Raw genomic sequence first — 20,514 nt, 5'->3', positions numbered from 1 at the left:
TTTGCAGGTAAAAGTGCCCCGCTAGCGGCCAAGAAAGGGTTAAAACCGCCCGCAATATGCCGCAATATGCCGCAATGGCAGCGTTTTGCCAGTGGTAATGCAGCGCTGCCCCATTGATTTCAATGGGGAGCAGTGGTGGAGGAGCAGTAAACACACCGCTCCTTCACCGCTCCAAAGAAGCTGCTGGCAGGACTTTTCCTGACATCCTGCCAGCGCACGGATCCAGTGTGAAAGCCCTCGGGGCTTTCACACTGGAGTGAATGGTGCAGCAGTTTGAGGGCAGATTGCAGGCGCTATTTCTAAGGCTATAGCGCCTGCAAAACGCCCTGGTGTGAAAGGGCTCTTAATTGAACAATCTGGGGTTAGAAGCTCATTGATTTCTATGCAGAAGTGAGCCTGATTTTGCACTTTAGTAAATAAACCCCATTGTGTACTTAAAAGTGGGGTATGCCTGTATAGCCCTTTGCAATGCAACACATCACTAGCATTGCTGTATCCAAATTTTAACCACTTTCAGACCGGACCATTTTGCTGGTCAAAGACCAGACCACTTTTTGCGATTCGGCACTGCGTCACTTTAACTGACAATTGTGCGGTCGTGCGACGTGGCTGCCAAACAAATTGACGTCCTTTTTTTCACACAAATAGAGCTTTCTTTTGGTGGTATTTGATCACCCCTGCGGTTTTTATTTTTTGCGCTATAAACAAAAATAGAGCGACAATTTTGAAAAAAACTCATTTTTTACTTTTTGTTATAATAAATATCCCCCAAAAATATATAAAAAAACATTTTTTTCCCTCAGTTTAGGCCGATACGTATTCTTCTACATATTTTTGGTAAAAAAATCGCAATAAGCGATTATTGATTGGTTTGCGCAAAAGTTATAGCGTTTACAAAATAGGGATAGTTTTATATCATTTTTATTAATAATTTTTTATTATTTTTTTTTACTAGTAATGGCGGCGATCAGCGATTTTTATTGTGACTGCGACATTATGGGGGACCCATCAGACATTTTTGACACATTTTTGGGACCATTGTCATTTATACAGTAATCACTGCTATATAAATGCAGTGATTCCTGTGTAAATGACACTGGCAGTGAAAGGGTTAACCAGTTGGTGGCAGTGTAGGGGTTAAGTGTTCCTAGGGGTGTGTTACTAACTGTGGGGGGGTTGGGCTTTCATTTAGTGAACACAGATCTCTGCTCCAATCACATGGAGCAGAGATCAGCGTCACTAGTTGCTAGGCAGAATGGAGAAATGCTGTTTACACGGCATTTCCTCCATTCAGCCGTCCTGTGAGACGATCGCGGGTATGCCCGCAGGGATCGAGTCCGCGGGTCCCGCGACCGGTGGCGCGCTCCCGATGGCAGGGCGGCATTGAAGATTGGACGTACATGTACACCAATATGCCTGCCCGTGCCATTCTGTCGACGTACATCGTCGTGCGCTGGTCGGGAAGTGGTAAATTGGTTTTTGACCAGATTTGACCAAGATGACCCCACCATTGAGCTTAACCCCCGACTTGATATACAATTATAAAAAATGTAATTAACGTTTAAATTTACATAAAATAGACAAAATATATATTTTTTTCAAAAAATAAAGGAAAAACAAAAATGATACATTTGTACATCTATAGATATAAATATAAATATATGCCCGTACCTGATCGTCACCAACAAACTTTCCTCTGGTGACACAGTCTTCCTTATGTTGGTGTCCATGCATGTCAGACTGGGCTGTACTTTTTCTAGTAGAAGGTCAAATGTGGCAATGGACATGCATGGGAAATGAAAAAAATTGTCAGGGTAGGTATGCAGCTGTACGTACATGTTGAAAAAATATCCTACCAACATTCACTGCTCAATCAATGGATGGCTCCAATAGCGACAAACTCTGACTCTGGACCTCGCGCGCAATTTTCTATGTCGTTCCAGCCTCATCAAGAGCAACGTCAGGAGCATTTCCTCACATATGCTAATTATGGGATCCAGTGCAAAAAAAAGCACAGAAATAGAGGCAAATACAAATATACATCTGCTCTCTCTGCTGCTGCTACTCACTCTGGTCAAAGTGGCTGAAATAGTTAAATAACAATGTTTTTTGAGCTTGGGGAGGGTCTTAATAAACGCTTCTAGACGCAAACGCGGTAAAACACCACTAAATACAGCTAAATGCGGCATGCAAACGCGGCAAAATGGGCGTTTCTAAACGCAGGTTTCAAGTCCGTTCAGAGGAGTTTGCAGCAGCGTCCCATGTAGATGGAGCCTTAGGCTTCATGTACACGGGACATTTTAAAAGCCTCTCCTGAACAATGGAACTTGACAGCTAGCAACTGACGTTTAAAAACGTCTGTTGTGCCGAGTTTATATGCCATGTTTAGCCACGTTTGGTCGCGTTTGCATTTATAAGCTTTTTTTTGCATTGCAAATGGTCATAAATGTATATCCATTAAAAACACCTATAAACAAAACGCTGCTAAAGCGAGTTACCGCGTTTACAAGCTGTTATGGGCATTTTGGCATTTCAAATGCCTCTGAACAGCCGTCCTGAATGCATATTTCGGCTTTCCAAAAAATGCTTCTAACCTCAACTTCCTAGAAATTACTATAACCACTTCACCCCCGGAAGGATTTACCCCCTTCCTGACCAGAGCACTTTTTGTGATTCGGCACTGCGTCGCTTTAACTGACAATTGCGCGGTCGTGCGATGTTGTAGCCAAACAAAATTGACATCCTTTTTTTCCCACAAATAGAGCTTTCTTTTGGTGGTATAAACAAAAAAAGAGCGACAATTTTGTAAAAATGCTTTTTTTTTTACTTTTTGCTTTAATAAATATCCCCCAAAAATATATAAAAAAACATTTTTTTTCCTCAGTTTAGGCCGATACGTATTCTTCGACATATTTTTGGTTAAAAAAAACTGCAATAAGCGTTTATTGATTAGTTTGCGCAAAAGTTATAGCATCTACAAAATAAGGGATAGATTTATGGCATTTTTATGAATTTTTTTTTTTTTACTAGTAATGGCGATCAGTGATTTTTATCATGACTGCAACATAATGGCGGACATATCGGACAATTTTGACACATTTTTGGGACCACTGGCATTAACCTCCCTGACGATACGATTATTTCGGATTTTAGGTGCTAAAAGCGGTACAATTATTTTGCATGAAAATTTGGCATTTTATATTGTAGTCCTGTAATTAATAGCAATAACTCACTTAAATCTGTCCAAACCAGAGTCTAGCAGACATCCCGGGTATGATAAAGTTTGAAAAATTGAATCATAAATTATAATATAATAAATAATTATAAATAATTGTACCAAATAATAATATAACAATAATAAAAATTATTCAATAATGTAATCAAATCAAAAACACAGAAATTTGCTCAGTTGCAGAATTGTCACTGTCATTACTTTTCAGTATTTGATGACGGATTCCCCCACAAATCACTATCGCTCAATTCTGCAAGTGATTACAATTTATCGCTGTTTTCTAGCTGGTCTAAAATCATTTTTGATGTAAAGGGACAGTTTTAGTTGCTATGGACAATCTCCAGTTTCCAGGCAGAAAGAACAGTTTTTATAATATAAAACTGCATGCAGGACACTGGGCAGACCACTAGGGACAAAGGGGATGTGAAATAATTACATACAGCAATGTAATCTGTAAGATTACATTATACTGTATGTAATGTGTGTGTTTCACTTTTTGAATTTGGCGCCGATCTCCGTCCCTGTGCGTCGCAACGCTTGCAGGGCACAGAGATCGGCGATGTGATGAATCGAGCGGGACACGGCTCGCTCGTACAGCGGGGGGACATCGCTGAATCCAAGCGAGAAGGTAAGTAAGCGTCCTCCTGGATCCAGGGATGCGGTCCCGAGTCTGGCTCGGGGTTACCGCTTTTGGTATAAAAATTCCATTCCGAGCCAGACTCGGGAATACCGCCAGGGGGGTAGATACAGCGATCAATGCTATAAAATTGCATTGATTACTGTGAAGATGTCACTGGCGATGAAGTGGATAACCACTAGGGAGCGGGGAGGGGTTAAGTGTGTCCTGGGGAGTGTTTCTAACTGTCTGGGGGATGGGCTAGCAGTGACACGACACTGATCGCTGCTCCCGATGACAGGGAGCAGACAATCGGTGTCCTATCACTAGGCAGAACGGGGAGATGCTGTGTTTACATCGGCATCTCCCCGTTCTTCAGCTCCATGATACGATCATGGGTATTCCCGTGGACATCGAGTCTGCGGGTCCCACGGGCACAGTTACAGAGCTCGCGCATGAGGGGAAACTCAAAGTAACGTACGGGTATGTTACTTTGCCCAGCCATGCCATTCTACCAACGTAAATATACAGGTGGCGGTCAGCAAGCGGTCAAACGACCCTGTGTACATGTACTGATAAGATAACAGAGGAGAGTTCAGGAGCAGCTGAAAAAAATGCCCAACTCCTCCTAAATGTCAGTTTACCAGCAGCAGTGTACATGAGGCCTTAAAGTTTACTAAGTAGTTTATTAAGTAGTTTTACTAAAACAAATGGAGTAACAATATTTGTGGTTTGTTTTGTTTTTGTGGCCCATTTAATCTACATCTCTATGGACACAGAGAGCAAAGGTTGATTCTTTTAGGTTGGTTAAAAAGGAACTTTTGGTCAATTGTGAGCATTTTCTGAACAATTTTGCACTTTTTTTATGATTTGATTTGTGTATATGTAACAGACACAATATGGTGTTTCTGCACTGTATGTCGTATTATTGTTCCTGGAGTATGTCTATTTTACAGCTGTAAGAAAGAAAAGGAATGAGGTGGAGATTTTCCTAACAGGGTCACATGCAGCAATTGTTTACTTATTTTTTTTTAGTAAAGAAGGGAAGGGGAGAACATTTGCCAGATTTTTTACTGCTGACTTTATTCTTGTGGGGGAGATTGTTCCTCACTTCCTGTCCACCGAACAAATGTTAAACAGAAAATAAGGAGAAATCTCACAAAGGGGGGACACAACATATGAAGCCTCGATTAGGGACTGGGTGTACAAAAAGCAAGGTACCACAAGCAGAAAGTATAAAGGCAATATTTTTTATTCAGATTCTTAAATCATAAAATACATTTAGTGAGTTCAAAGGGTCTGGGTATACACAGAGGGAATATTTTGAATTTTTATGGTGAAGAATCTGAATAAAATTAATCTGGACTTTATATGTTCTGTTCTGCACTTTTTTCATTGCAGACCTAAGCCTCAACTCCATACCTCCCAACTGTCCCTGATTGTGAGGGACTGTCCCTGATTTGAAGCAATGTCCCTCTGTCCCTCTTTCTTCCTCATTTTGGTCTAAACCATATAGTTGTATATAAAATGCACTTTTTATCTTTCAAAAAGTGTTTCCCAGTGCTAAACCTTTCATCCAATTTGGAAATTGCTGAATTTGTACATTTTGAAAGCCAATATAAAGGAATAGTAGTGGTACAAACAAGCCCTTGTGGATTTAATTAACCTTTTTTTGGTTTATTCTCCTTTAAGGGGGTGTGGCAGGGGGCATGTCCTATGCCCACATATGTATATTAGTAGTTGTCCCTCATTCCCATCTTAAAATTTTGGGAAGTATGCTCAACTCGTGCAAAGAGCTGACTGTCAACCAACACTCATGGAAAAACTGCTTAAAGAGGAGCTTCGGCCATTTCTGAAAAGAAATATTAGTCAGCAGATACAAACATTGTAGCTGCTTACTTTTAACAAAAAGACAATTACCAGCCCAGGGATTCAGTGCTGTCTTCACCATGGCTGGTTCTTTGACTGGCTCTGGGTCCCTGGCACCACCATCTTGGAAGTGGGAAATCAGGTGTGACTTCCTGGTGTTTCACAGCCAGCTCCCCAACACTGTGCATGCTTCCTGAATGGTCCCTCAGCCTCCTGGGACCTTTGAAATGTCCCAGGAGGATGTGGGTGAGGGGATGGGGTGAGGTGGGAGCAGGTACCTGCAAGAAATAGGTACCCAATCCAAAAAAAAAATGAAAAATGAATTCTAAAACAGGCAGAAGAGGAGTAACGAGGAGGATTGATGGAACTTGACATTTTAGGTGAAGTTCTACTTTATTCCTTGTACACTGCTTATGCTAATTATGAAATGAGAACACCTGAACACTTGAAATGAGAACTTTGAAAAGATCCAGCTTCCCATTTCTTCTACTTTCAATATATAAAACATGACTGAATTCTAATGCCCCATGCGCACGGTCGGACATTCCGACCATAAAATCCGTCAGATTTTTTCCAAGGATTTTGGCCGAAACTTGTGTTGCATACACACGGTCGCATAAAGTTGTCTAAAAATCCGATCGCTCTGAACGAGGTGACGTCAAACGCGTACGTCGGCACAATAAACGGGCCAGTAGCCAATAGCTTTCGTCTCTTAGTTTATTCTGAGCATGCGCGGCACTTTGTCCATTGGAATTGTCTACACGCGATCGGAATTTATGCAATCGGATTTTGTTGTCGGAAAATTTTAGATCCTGCTCTCAAACTTTGTGCGTCGGAAAATCCGATTGAAAAAGTCAGATGGAGCCCACACACGGTAGCATTTTCCGAAAACATGATTCCGATCACACATTTTCCATTGGAAAATCCGACCGTGTGTATGGGGCATTATCCTTCCCTGCTCTATCCAAAACTGTTTATTGATTGGGGCTACAAGTGATGTATACAGTTCTCGACTTGACTTATTATGAATGAATATGTGACGATGTACATTTGTATTCACAAAACGTTATATTTTTTTCCAAGGTTCACCGCTAAGTATACACAGAGAAAAATACATATTAAATAAAAGCTAGCGACCGGAAACAAGCTTGGAAAATGCCTTTCAAAAACGGTTTGGAATTGACAGAATTGCAGAACATGAACACGCCAGAGGATGATAATATCAGCAATGATTCCAATGAGCTCAGTGAGGCAGATGGTAATCGTATCAGCAGGTGGGTAATGTTCCTAGATATGTATCACTGAAACTACAGTCATCTTACTAATTATTAACTACATCTGATTAAAATTCCATCATATCACTGTAGTCAAGAAATATTGTTTGCTCTGTTTTGACTGAGCATGTTTCCTGGGATTTTTTTTTTGACCTTTGAATATAATTGTTATCAGTGCTCAACCAAGAAAGAAAAGCTTAAATAGGACCTGATGGACACAAAAGTATAAACATGATTTACAGCACTAAAATAGTAGTAAAGTGTTTTTACTGTTTGTTCAGAATTTGACAATGTTTTAGTGTGCATAAAATTGGTCCTTTCCCAAGGACAAAGACCGAAAGCTTGCTTGACCCCAGTACAGGTATGTTGGAACTCTTTGCAACCAATTATAAATAAGCATTCAATAGCCTTATTTACGTTAATAAATAGCTGTTCTGCTGCAAATTTTTTGTGGTTTAAAGTGGCTTTCCAGCCTAACTCAATATTTAAAGTGTTATCAAACCCACAACCGTAAAATCAGTCTGTATATTCATAAAGCATGCTTGTTATACTCACTGTGGAACCTAAGGGGTTAATCCTCTGCATTGTGTAAAAAGGCTCTGCCCATGCTCGCTTCGGTGTATATTGCTAGAGAGGTTTTTTTTTTCCTTTGTGCATGTGGCCAATCAGCACTGTCCAGACAGAGGGTCAGGGGTCATGCAGCCTCATAGGACAGTTAGAGGAGAATGAAAACTCCTACAAGCTTTAACAAGACACTGATAGAAGTCACAAGACTGCTACATACTGCTGATGAGAAAGGCTATTTAGCGGTTTATATTTACTAAAATAATTGCATTGCCATGTTCTGTGTACTGTGTTACATAGTTAGTTATGTTAAAAAAAGACACAAGTCCATCCAGTTTAATCAATAAAAAAAAAAAAAAATCGTACAATCCAATATACCCAATTCTATACCCACAGTTGATCCAGAGGAAGGCAAAAACCCCCAAGAGAGCATGCTCCGATTTGCTACAGCAGGGGATAAAAATTCCTTCCTGATCCCGCAAGAGGCAATCGGATTTTCCCTGGAACAACTTTACCTATAAATGTCAGTACCCCGTTATATTATGTACATTTAGGAAAGTATCCAGGCCTTCCTTAAAGCAATCTACTGAGCTGGCCAGAGCCACCTCTGCAGGGAGTCTATTGTGTGCTGTGGGAGATCAGATATAGTGAATGCAGACTCCTTGGTTTAGTGACACTTTGTGGTTGATTTACTAAAACTAGAGAGTGCAAAATCTGGTGCAGCTGTGCATGGTAACCAATCAGCTTTTAGCTTCAGCTTGTTTTTTTAAGCTTTTCCAAAATACCTGGAAGCTGATTGGTTTCTATGCAAAGCTGCATCAGATTTTGCACTTTCCAGTCTTAGTAAATCAACCCCAGAATTGCTTGTTTTTAAACCTTTCTGTATGGAAATCCAAAGGGATGTGTATCATCCCAAGTTGGATAAACTAATGTAGCCCATAGGACTAGAACACTCTATGAGACTGCAGGGAATTCAACTTTTGCTATCAGAAACATGGGGGCTGCATTGTTAATCTTGTTCTTAAAGTGCAAGCTGCCCAGCTAACCCTTTGACTTCAGTACATTCTGAGTTGCTTACCTTGAATCAAAATGTATATAATGAAAGTCACAAGCCTTCATCAGTATGATGCATTTGGGTAAAACTAGCCATGCATGTTTTGTATTCGGAGATCAAAAGAAAAAACATAATGGATGGAGGAGTCTCCATTGATAGCTTTTATTCAGGCAGCCACAGCACCCATAGCTGCTTGAATACTTGAACAGTGAATGCATCAGATAGGATTTGGTGGATTATTGTCCACCTGGCTCAGTTGATTTTAAATTGACTTTAATAGGGGGGGGTGGTGCCAACAGGACCCACTATGACTTAAATTTCAGCCAAGTCAGCAGGAATCGACCCAAAATTTTAGACATGTATGGCCAGCTTTAGTAGCTCAAATTACTGAAGCAAGAAGATCAATATCACAGCCAGCAAATAACACGTCAGCAAAGGCAACAGAAGCATTTTATTGAGTATGAAGATGAAAAATAATGTAGCAAAAAGACAAAGGCTCCAAAGATTACCTATACAGTATGTATATCAATACTGGATTTAACCCTTCTATAAATATGCACCAAAGCCTCCAACCATCTTCCATTGCTTTGAGAAAACATTTACTGTGAGCTAAGGAAAAACAATCATTATGTTCCATTTAACGTGTTTATAATCCTATCCAATACTGGTTGCTGAGTTTAACATTTTAGTAAAGCTATTAAAGAAGAAGTAAAGGCAAATAAAAAAATAAAAAAAAGCACACCCTGTAAGGCAAAGGCATAATGAGCTAGTATGCATAGCATACTAGCTCATTATGAATAAATTACCTACCCCGAAGCGGTCCTCCGTCTTCCTCTTCGCCGCTGCCATGTATCCCAGAGCGACTTCCGGGTCTCGCTGCTCCGGCGATGTGATCCGCCGGAGCCGCGAAGACATCACTCCCGCGCATGCGTGTAGGAGCCCACACTCGCGGCATATTGCCGCGGTCTGCGGCCTGCCCCAGTGCGCCTGCACGCCGCTGTCTACGGCGCATGTGCCGTAGACAGCGGTGGCTATCTTCGGGTTAATATCTCCTAAACCGTATAGGTTTAAGAGATATTTCTTGGACCTACAGGTAAGCCTTAATCTAGGCTTACCTGTAGGTCAAAGTTGGTTGTAAGGGTTTACAACCACTTTAAAGTGTTACTAAACCCAGGACCATGCATTCACATTATCTGTTCTCCCACAGTACGCAGAACATGGAAATTAAATCATTTTAGTAAATATAAACTGCTAAATATCTTTTCTCATCAGCAGTATATAGCAGTCTTGTGACTTCTATCGGTGTCTAGTTAAAGCTTGTGGGAGGAGTTTTCATTCATGATGATTGTCCTATGAGGCTGCAGGACCCCTGACCCTCTGTCTGGACAGAGCTGATTGGCCCTGTGTTGATCACATGTACTCTTCTCCCAAGAAAAGAAAAAAACCTCTCTAGCAATACGCACCAAACTGAGCATGTGCAGTGTCTCCAAGGCTCTGTACTATCAAGAGATTGGATTGAGGACAATGGAAGAAGGGGAGCATCAGAAAAGACAGGATCAAACAGCATTTTTACACAATTCAGAAGATTGACCCCTTAGGTTCCACAGTGAGTATAACAAGCATGCATTACTGCAAATACAGACTGATTTTACTGTTGTGGGTTTAGTAACACTTCAAAGATTAATATATTTATTATATTCATATTATATATTTTGTCAGTTCTAATAAAGGAATGGATCCAATGCGCGGACCTGAAATTCCTGGATAATAACTACCAACTTCAACATGTTAACAAGATTGAATTTTGAAATAATTCTCTTGGCCTAGAAAAATAACTTTTAAGTAAACATAGTAAACAATCTATTTGCCCTAATTCACATTCTTAACATGTAAACTACAAACATCCTATTATGTTGTATGGGGTGTTTTTAAATCTAACATATGTCTGCATACTGCATTTAAAAAAAAACATGCTTTCACTGAAACATTAAAGGCAAGTTTTAGCCCGTGTGTGGATTTTCTGAGTTTACAGAAATGATCATAATTTTATGTTAACCATTCATTTTGGTATAACATTTATAACAGATTGAGCTATAGCAAAGAGACTTATAAAGAACATATTAGGTTGGTTTATGCAAGTTAATCAGTGAATAGATTTTTCTACTGCTTCTGACAGAGATTTCAATGTCTAATATTGAGTTATCATGCTGGAGAGGTTTCTGGATTTATCTTCTGCTGCTGTCTAGTTAGGCTGGAGGGACGGGGCTCTCAAACAGTAAAGCCGCGTACACACGGGCGGACTGTATGGCCTACTTAGTCCGCCGAAACACATTTCAGCGGACAGTCCGCTCGTGTGTGGGCTTCAGCAGACTTTTTCAGCGTGCAGTCTGGCGTACTAAGTATTTTGGAATTTCCGTAATACTGTCCGTCATAATTTGGTTTCAGCGGACAATCCGCTCGTGAGTAGGCTAGTTCGACGGACTAAGAATGGCGCATGCTCAGACAGGATTTACACAGCGGAAGGTTGCTTTGCTGTGTATTGGACTTCCTATTTCTAGTCCCGTCGTACGTGCTGTTCACGTCACGACACGCGCAAGCTTTCGACGGACTGTTTGTGCATCCGTGTGTGGTCAAGTCCGTTCATTCGAAAGTATGACGGACTGTCCGTCGGATTGTATGACGGACTAAGTAAGCCATACAATCCGCCCGTGTGTACGCGGCCTAAGACATGAAAAGATCAAAATGAAGTATAGAACACATTCACTCGACTACGGGAAAACACAGAGACTGAAGCCTACACTTTGTGAAAAATACTTGTAAATAAGCCTCTTCAAAAAGGAGAAATAGCTTATGGCTAAATTATGTTATTGTCGTGATTGTTCCAGCACTGGGTTTCAAAGCACAAGTCATTGCTGGCTCACTACACTTGGCCATTCACAGTACTTTGGTAGTTGTTGGGTCCCAATAGCTGGTAATCCTGGTTGGTTCTGGTGGTGCTGGCTAACAAATTTTGTATCATAAAAACAATTAAAAAAATTATTGAAAATGTGATAAAATTGCCAAAAAATGCTTATTATATGACATTATCCTACATTTTAATATATAATATGTAGTTTTATTGAGTTGTTCTACCTAAACAAACAAATCTTGGCAAAACCACTATTCGGCAATATATTTGAGGCTCCCTGTTGGAACCCAGTTGTAGTGCATGCATATAGTTTTTATATACATTCTATATATAGACAGAAGCTTTCAAATAGGGCCCATACTGTTGTAGTCATGGCAAACAAAAGACACACAGGGGGGACAAAGGGCTAATCATCAGAATTGCTTGTAGGCTCCTAAAAGTTGATCTTCCGCCAGGGCCAATTTATCAAGCCATGTTCCACACTGTGTCTATTTGGGGAGGTGACCATCTTAGTAAAGATGCAGAGCTTCACTTCCTGATGTTAGAGACCCCTGATATCTGATGTGGTGAGGACTAGTGGGGTAATTATCAAAAACCGGCAGGAGGGTTGGAGTAGCACAGATTCAGAGACTGAATGAAGCAGAAGCAGGAACATCTTATCACTGCAGGTCATTACGTACAGCTTTGTCTCCAGTAGGCCCTTAGAATATGAGAATAAGGACAAACACGGCAGTGACATCACCAAATTTTCCTCCAAGTCACCTGAGAATAGCAGTCGTCAGAGGTGGAATTGCCACAAGCTTGCCAGGGCACAGTCACATGTCAGGAAATGCAATAACATTTTCCAGGAGGAATTAAAGACAATCAGGTTGATTAACTAAGAGAAAATAGGCTTTTCACTCTACAAAAAAGTTGCACTTTGCAGGAAAATTTGCACCAAAACTTAGTGAATGAGGTAAAACTTTGCTAACTTCCATCATCCAATCATATTCAGGGAAAGTGCTGCTTATTTTATTTTCCTGGCATTGTATTGAGTATTAACTTCACTACATTCTCTAAGCTCTGGAGCAAATTCCCTTGCAGAGTGCAACTTCCCATACAAAATTGCTAAATGTTTTTTATACTGTATACTGTATATGGCAATGATGTCTGTAGGAACTAGACATGTGCAGAACAGAAAAATTTGTTTTGCTTTGTTTTGAGTATATTCATTATGTTACTCATTTTGTTTTGTTTCCGGAATTCGTTTAATCTCATTTTGTTTAGTCTTGCTTCTTTTATTAATTTTCTAACGAATTTAACATTTTTGGAATGTTTAGAATTCGAATCAGTCGAAAATTGATAGACCAATCTGAATTCCATTTCGATTGCTAAGGAGGGGGCCATCAAGCCAGCCACATACTTAACCACTTGATCTCTGGAAGATTTAGCCCCCTTCCTGACCAGGCCCTTTTTTGCGATATGGTACTGCATTACTTTAACTGACAATGTATGGCCATTTTTTCCCCACAAGTAGAGCTTTCTTTTGGTGGTATTTGGTCACCTCTGTTTTTGTGCTATTTATTGTGCTATAAACAAAGAATGTCAATTTAGAAAAAAATATATATATTTTTTTTAGCAAAATTGTAATTGGTCCAATGGCCAGAGGACACCCAGTATATCATTAGCACCACATCCCAGGGAAGAAACATTTAACAATACAGAAAAGAGGATAGGGATTTTCACGGTGCCTCAAAAAAAACATTTTTTTCTTCAGAGGTGGCTTTTTTAATTATAATACAGAAACGGTATCGTATTTAATAGAAAAATAGCAATTTTATTCAAATACAAAAAGTAAAAGCAATTTCACAAGCTTGTTTAATAAAGGTGGGGTCCAGAGAAGACATAATAGAAAGGATCTATACACACTGTCCCGACATGTTTCGCCAGATGGCTTCCTCAGGGGACGTGCAAGCTAATAAAATATCAAACAAAGAAATATAATGAATACATTACCAAACAATATCAAAGAATAACAATTCAAAACATATAATGGCATTGAAAAAAACAGCTTTAAAGTAGGCGCTCACCCTCAACCAAGACCCCAGCGATAAAATTTCTTGGAAATTGCTTTTACTTTTTGTATTTGAATAAAATTGCTATTTTTCTATTAAATATGATACTGTTTCTGTATTATAATTAAAAAAGCCACCTCTGAAATAAAGAGAAAAAAAAAGAAAAAGAAAAAACAATTTTTTGAGGCACTGTGAAAATCCCTATCCTCTTTTCTGTATTGTTTATTTTTTTAATTTCTGCTATAAAACATTTCCAGTAAAAAATTTCTTCGTCAGTTTAGGCCAATATGTATTCTGCTTTTTGGTAAAAAAATCCCAATAAGAGTATATTGATTGGTTTGTCCAAAAGCTATAGTGTCTACAAACTATGGGATATTTTTGTTTATTTATTATTTATTACTAGTAATGGCAGTGATCAGCGACTTATAGCGGGACTGCGATATTGCGGTATACAATTTGGACACCAACTGACGCTTTTGACACTTTTTGGGAACCAGTGAGACTAGAACAGTGATCAGTGCTAAAAAATATGCCCTGTCACTGTACTAATGATAATAGCTGGGAAAGGGTTAATATCAGGGGCGATCAAGGTGTAAACTGTGTGCCTAGGTATTGATTTTGTGTAGCGTGGGAGGTGCTTTTACTAAGGAAAGGCATAGATCTGTGTCCCTGCTTTGCAGGAACACAGGATCAATGCCTTCCCTACTGACAGAACGGCAATCTGCCTTGTTTACACAGGGAGAGCGCCATTGTTGCTGTGTACTGAAGAATTGGCGGGTGTCGGCAGACATTGAGTCCGTGGTACCAACCGCTGAGCACCCGCTGTGTGTGATCACAGCGTGAGCGAGCCGCCAGTGGAGCGCTTGTGCGCACCCTATCCGGAAGGGCAGGATCCCATATATATACCCTACTGACCCCGCTGACAGCTGATTGCTGCGTACACACGGTCGGATTCTCTGATGGGAAATGTTTGATGTGAGCTTGTTGTCGGAATTCCCGCACACAAATATTTGAGCTTGTTGTCAGAATACCCGCACACAAATATTTGAGAGTAGGTTCTCAAATTTTCCGACAACAAAATTTTGTTGTCAGAAAGTCCGATCGTGTGTACACAAGTCCGTCGCAGAATAGTTCACGCATGCTCTGAATCAAGCAGAAGGAACCACACTGGTTATTGAACTTCTTTTTCTTGGCCCGTTGTACGTGTAGTGCGTCACCGCATTCTCACATTCGGAATTTTGGGGCAACATTTGTGTGGCCGTGGGTATGCATGACAAGTTTGAGCCCACATCCTTCGGGAAAAAAATCCACGGTTTTGTTGTCGGAAAATCCAATCATGTGTGCGGGGCAGATGAATCATCTGTTGTTATGAACGTGGTGGCTGGCTTGCTGGGCTGCTCTTTAGCAACCAGCTATTTTTCAAATAGGATTCGGATCTTCAATCAATTTTCTACCAATTCTAATTGTTGTGAAAATGTACAATTACCTTATTTATCGGGGTATAACATGCATAGGCATATAACAAGCACATTAATTTTAAGAGGGAAGTTTCAGGAAAAAAAATTTAAATAAGGAACTTTGAAGCAAAATAATGGTCGGTGCCCATCTGTAGCCTCACAAGTACCATTAATGCAGCCTCCCAAGTTCCATCAATGCAGCATCCCAAGTTCCATCAATGCAGCCTCCCAAGTTCCATCAATGCAGCCTCCCAAGTTCCATCAATGCAGCAGCCTCACCATTGCCATAAATGCAACAGCCTCACCATTGCCATCAATGCAGCAGCCTCACCATTGCCATCAATGCAGCAGCCTCACTATTGCCATCAATGCAGCAGTGTCACCATTGGCTTCAATCCAGTAGCCTCACCATTGCCATCAGTGCAGTCTAATCGATGCCCATCTGCAGCCATCGATCAACCCCCACGGGAACTACAAATGAATTGGGAGAAGTGTGTCGCCATTACAGCTCAGGAAGCTCCTGAGAACCCTGCTGCTGTCGCTCGGCTCACTGAAGTGGCTGCTCCTTCAACCATTGTAGCTGCTCCAAAGTTAGGTATCCCAGTTATCTCCCAGGGCTGTGGTCGGGTCCATCTGTGTTCTCTGATGATGAAACCTACTGGGGAGAAGACAACTGAACCTGGTAAGCCTGATGCAAGTGAGTGCAGTGTGTCTCTGGAGACTATAAAACCTGTGACCACTAAGGGGGCAGAGTTTGAAAAGTCTGCTGCTGTTAGTTCAAAACTCAACTTGCCAAAGAGTATTCCACTGAATCAGATTCCAATATTTTGTCTGATTGGATCTCTGAACTATATTTCGGATACTATGTTGTGGCCTGAGAGGTGGTCTGAAAGTGATGCTGAGCAACAGTGTGAGCCTAGAGAAGAGGAAGTTCTTTCTACTATCCAAGCCTCCAGCATTAGGCCTGAGGTTGCCTGCATCTACATCTTATGTTCTCTGTCATGCAAGTTTCAGAAAAGAAGGAAAAGCTATGTGAAGTCCGTGGCAGGGGCTAAGGAATGTATAGTCCATACTATGTTCTCTCAGTGCTTACAGCCTGTGGCAAGGGCCAAGAATCCTATTGTCACTAACCTGGGATTATGGTTGCTGAGTTAACCAGACTGTGTCATTGCTTGGAAGCCTAATCAAGTTGATGGGCAACCTTGCCTCACCACTATTGGAGCATCTGGAAAGTCTGTTCACCTACTTGATTCTTGTTGCTATTAGTAGCTAGTGGAGCTGTGTTGACTTTGCCTGAAGTTGCTCCACACTTGAAAAATCTTAATACGGGGACATTCCTTCCCGTGCTGTTCCTCTGGACTGTGTTCCTAAATTCCAGCAGTTGCAGAAAGTGTCCCCCAAGAGTCATGCTGGCCGGTGCATGGAAATTTCCAGTGTGTCTCCCTCTGAAAAGTGACATGCTGATTTGAAGTTGAGAGACTTCAGCATGTCTTGTTCTTCATTAATGAGGAAAATTATTCTCAGTCTCCGGCTGTGCTAAGGACAGACTGGGATATCCTAAAATTGCAAGGGGATCCCATTGACCAAGAAGATGGACAAGTTCTTCAAGAATTACGGTCCCTTGCATGTTGGCATGGCTAAAATGCTGGTTGTATACAGCCATGCACCCTGTCCCCGAAGTTGTCCCTATGAAGAAGGGAAACTGCTGGGCAAAGTTGTTGCTGTGTTGCTGCACCTCAAGTGGGAATATTGATGGACTTGGGGCTCCAAGGACACTGGGGGTGTTTAGTTAGTTAGGTAGGATATGCTGTGGCAAAAAAGGGCAAGGTCTCACCTTGAAACTTGAATTACTGAATTCAGTTCACACAAGGACTGTTCTCTGGTACTGACCACTAGGTGGCGTGAGAGTGCCAACCTGAGTGAGTCTTTATTGCAGCTTTGCTAATATTTCAATGTGGATCGATAAGTAAAAGTTATTTTCCAGTATTGCTATGGAAAAGGGGTGGCACCCTCGAGGGGGTGGGGCCCATTTTCAACTGTACATACCTTTAGGTATAGTCATTGCTAAAGTATATAAATGTATATTGAGATATTACTGTGTTCATTTTTGCACCACTTTGTTGCTCTTAGCTGAGAGTGAACAAACTTCAGTTTTGTACATATTACACTGTATTGCTATAGGAATAGGATGTGTTTCTGTGCTCTGTTTTCTTCTCTTTCAGGTGTTACATCACCCATCCAGTCTTCCTTGGCTAAGGAGAGACATTGACCGCAGCTTGTATAACAATGCTGAACTTTCTGTTCTTTACAGGGGGATATAGTAGATAGATAGTTAGGATATAAGGCTACTATTATTGTATTTTTCCCTCACTTGTTCGGGTGGTACGCCACACGTAAAACTGTAAATACTGTCTTTTATTTATCTGCCCTTGTGTGAACTGCCACTTGCCTTTGTACATATGTTATGTATACCTACTTCATGTGGTACGCCACATGTATTGTTACTTTGTTTGTCCTTCCCTATTACCCCACCTTTCCCAGTTTTTGCCTGGATATCCACTCTCAGGCTTGAGAGTATTTTTGTTTTTTTTCTGCAAACTCCGAGACGTAGTTTCCCTTGGTGGGGGGGGGGGGGGTTTAGCACCCTGGTATTAGGCAGGGTTGCTAGGAAATTTAGTTATGCTAGGCGGTAATTAGCCTGGCTAATTGGTCTTTGTATCCTCTGACTTTTTTGCCTTAAGCCTAAATCTGGTGCATTAGAATGACAAGACCACAGTGAGTTCAGGTTGTGAATAGAAATAATTTCTCAGCCGATCATATTTGTGGCAAAGCATGCTGGGAGAGAGTGTCGCCATCGGTTCCCTCATTGTCTCCATGAATTGGAAACTGTGGGCGGGACGTGGGCGGCATCGGCCTCCATACGGCGCATGTGCAATGGGCTGAGGACCCCGGCGCCATCTTCCTTGAGGGAGTCGGCTTAAGCTTTAGTCTTGACTGTGAGAGGATGGGTAGGGCGGGCATTAGACTATGCCCACGCCCTCCATTCTCCTCCCCTTGCCCTATTTAAGGAGGAGGGGAGATAAGTATAGCAGCTTGCTTTGGTGCAGCAGGTTGTCTGTGCTGAGTGCTCCTGCATGCCCTCAGTCTAATGTGCTCTGGCAGGTGAAAATTATTTTTTCTTCAATGGTTGCAGAAAAAAAAAGAGAAGAGAGGAAATGAAAATAGGGGGAAGGTATAGTAAGGGTAGGCAATATTTTGTTTAAGGTATTTTTTTGTGTGGATGGCGCTCTGAGCCATAGCATGGTGTATATCTGAAATCTTTTCTCTTCTTTTTTTTGTCTTCCCTTCTTTTTCTTGCTAGTGTGTTTTCTGTCCTTTCTTCTAAGCTGCTACTGTCTGCCCCCACAGCAATGAGTCAGCCGCCATCAGATCAAGACCCTTGTTTACTTAGGTAAGGACATGCACTTTGGTTCCTGAAAATAAACAAAAAAAAATAATAATTTTTTAAAGAAAAAAGGTGCTTTTACGCTGTTACCTTTTGTTTCAGCCTTATATGCCAAGATAGGTCTAACAGGACTTCTGGCCATCATGGAGGTATTTCCCATCCAAGCCCTGAACGCAGTTGATTGTCTAGATCACAACGTCATTCTGATGAGAGATCTTCTTCCAAAAGACATCAACAAATTCTCCCAGATGAGAAAGTTCAAGAAAATGTCGGGCATGCGGTGCTGTTCCTATGACAGATAAACTGGTCTGCAAGATTTGTTTTCAAAGCTATGCCGCTCAAGGGAAGGCTGAAACTCAGAAAGTTACAGATCTGATCAAAAAAGTTGTTAAGAACTCACTAGCAGAACTATTGGGATCAACACTTCCCCAGCAGATTGCGACAGGAGAGCAGGAGGAGGGGACAAGGATGGGGAGGGGACAAGGATGAGTTAGAAGATTTAGTGGATGAGACTGACCCGTTGGGGGTTCAGTTTTTCTTTAGTCCAGCCATTTGTGTTAGCAGTAAAGCAGGCTATAGACTGGGAAAAGGTCGAAAAACCTCCTAAGAAGTCAAGGTCTTATTTTCCTTTTTTGAAGAAAAGACTCTCCTTATTCCCGCTTATGGAGGAAATGAAGGACCTCTTCATGGATGAATTTAAAAAATACAGAGAAGAGTCTTTCCTTGAACCGGTTGCATAAACATTACCCTTTAGCCGAGTCAGACACAGTTCTTTTGGACACCTCCCCGGTTGTTGAAGCTGCAGTTGTTCGCCTAACCAAAAACATCATCTTGTCAATGGAGGACTCAGCCTCCTTTAAGGATCCTTTAGATGGGTGCATTGATTCAGACCTTAAAAGGGTCTACCAGTCAGCCGAGGGTGCCTGCAGGCCAGCAGAGGCGTTGACATCAGTCTCCAATGCAATTAGAGTCTGGACGGAAAACGTAGAGGTGGCCATCCGACAAGACATCCCAAAAGATTATATCATTAAAGCACTGGAAGAGCTCAAGTTCTCAGCTGATTTTGTGGGGGAAGCGCCCATCGATGCAATAAGGTTTTCGACACAACCATGTTGTATACAATTATGGCCAAAAGGGCCTTGTGGCTAAAACCATGGGCGGCTGATGCAGCCTCTAAGCATAATTGGTTCAGGATCCCCTTTGACGGGAAGGCACTATTTGGGGATAGTCACATTTACTCCCTTGAGACAAAAGGATGAGACATTCTCTGGCTTTTTCTTCCAAGTTTCAATCTTCCAGGAATAGGAATTTGTCTCAGTTCCATGAAAATAGAGATCCTAAAAGGAACTGGAGAAGCACTTAAGTCACCTTCTTAAAGTCTAGTAAACAGAGGAGTATTCCCAACTCCCAGGATGGAGCAAAACCCTTTTGACACGAGGCCACCCCAGGGGATTCCTTAGCCAGGCTAAGCTGCTTCTCCAAGGTCTGGGCCAACCATTGCAAAGATCCTTGGGTGGTATCCACCGTCCGTTTTGGGCATTTCTGGATGTTCTCAAATCATCCTCCGCAAGATTAATTTGCCCTAACAAGAATTCTGGTCTAACCGCATAAAGCAGAAGCACTGCAAAAGTTTCTACTCCTATTACACGTCCAACAAGCAGTAGTCCCTGTTCCTCCCTCCGAGAAGTTCACAGGGTTCTATTCAACCCTTTTTCTGATCCCCAAATATAATGGAGATTGGAGACCAGTGGTGGATTTAAAACGATTGAATCATTTCATTCATCTAGACACCTTCAAGATGGAATTCTTGCAAACGATCATCCAGATGCAACCAGGAGATTGGATGATCTCAGTGGATCTCCAAGAGGCCTACTTCCATGTGCCTATCCTCCCTGCCTTCCAAAAATATCTAAGGGTGGCAGTAGGGCAAATGCATCTTCAGTTCCAGTGTCTCCCCTTTGGCCTCTGCACCTCCCCAAGGGTATTTTTGAAGATCCTAATTGCAGTTCTAGCTCCTCTAAGGGACAGAGGGATGAGAGTT

The 20,514-nt window shown here is 41.4% G+C and overlaps 1 protein-coding gene across 2 annotated transcripts in view; it reads left to right on the top strand.

Moving 5' to 3' along the window:
• SLC38A1 (solute carrier family 38 member 1) overlaps positions 1 to 20,514 on the top strand; it is a 138,510-nt gene that overhangs the window by 23,267 nt on the left and 94,729 nt on the right. Inside the window, exons 2-3 of one of the 2 annotated variants that reach the window (XM_077473017.1) lie at positions 6,801 to 6,991; positions 18,390 to 18,479. In XM_077473017.1, coding sequence (XP_077329143.1) covers positions 6,873 to 6,991; positions 18,390 to 18,479 — 209 coding nt within the window. In that variant the 5' untranslated portion in view covers positions 6,801 to 6,872. The remainder of the gene's footprint in view (positions 1 to 6,800; positions 6,992 to 18,389; positions 18,480 to 20,514) is intronic. The other variant, XM_077473018.1, reaches the window with a different exon arrangement.

This window comes from Lithobates pipiens, unplaced genomic scaffold, assembly GCF_037356315.1.
Source record: "Lithobates pipiens isolate NorthernLeopardFrog02 unplaced genomic scaffold, aLitPip1_a1.2 Scaffold_8, whole genome shotgun sequence".
NCBI classification, from domain to species: domain Eukaryota; kingdom Metazoa; phylum Chordata; class Amphibia; order Anura; family Ranidae; genus Lithobates; species Lithobates pipiens.
This window is presented reverse-complemented; position numbering and strand designations above follow the sequence as displayed.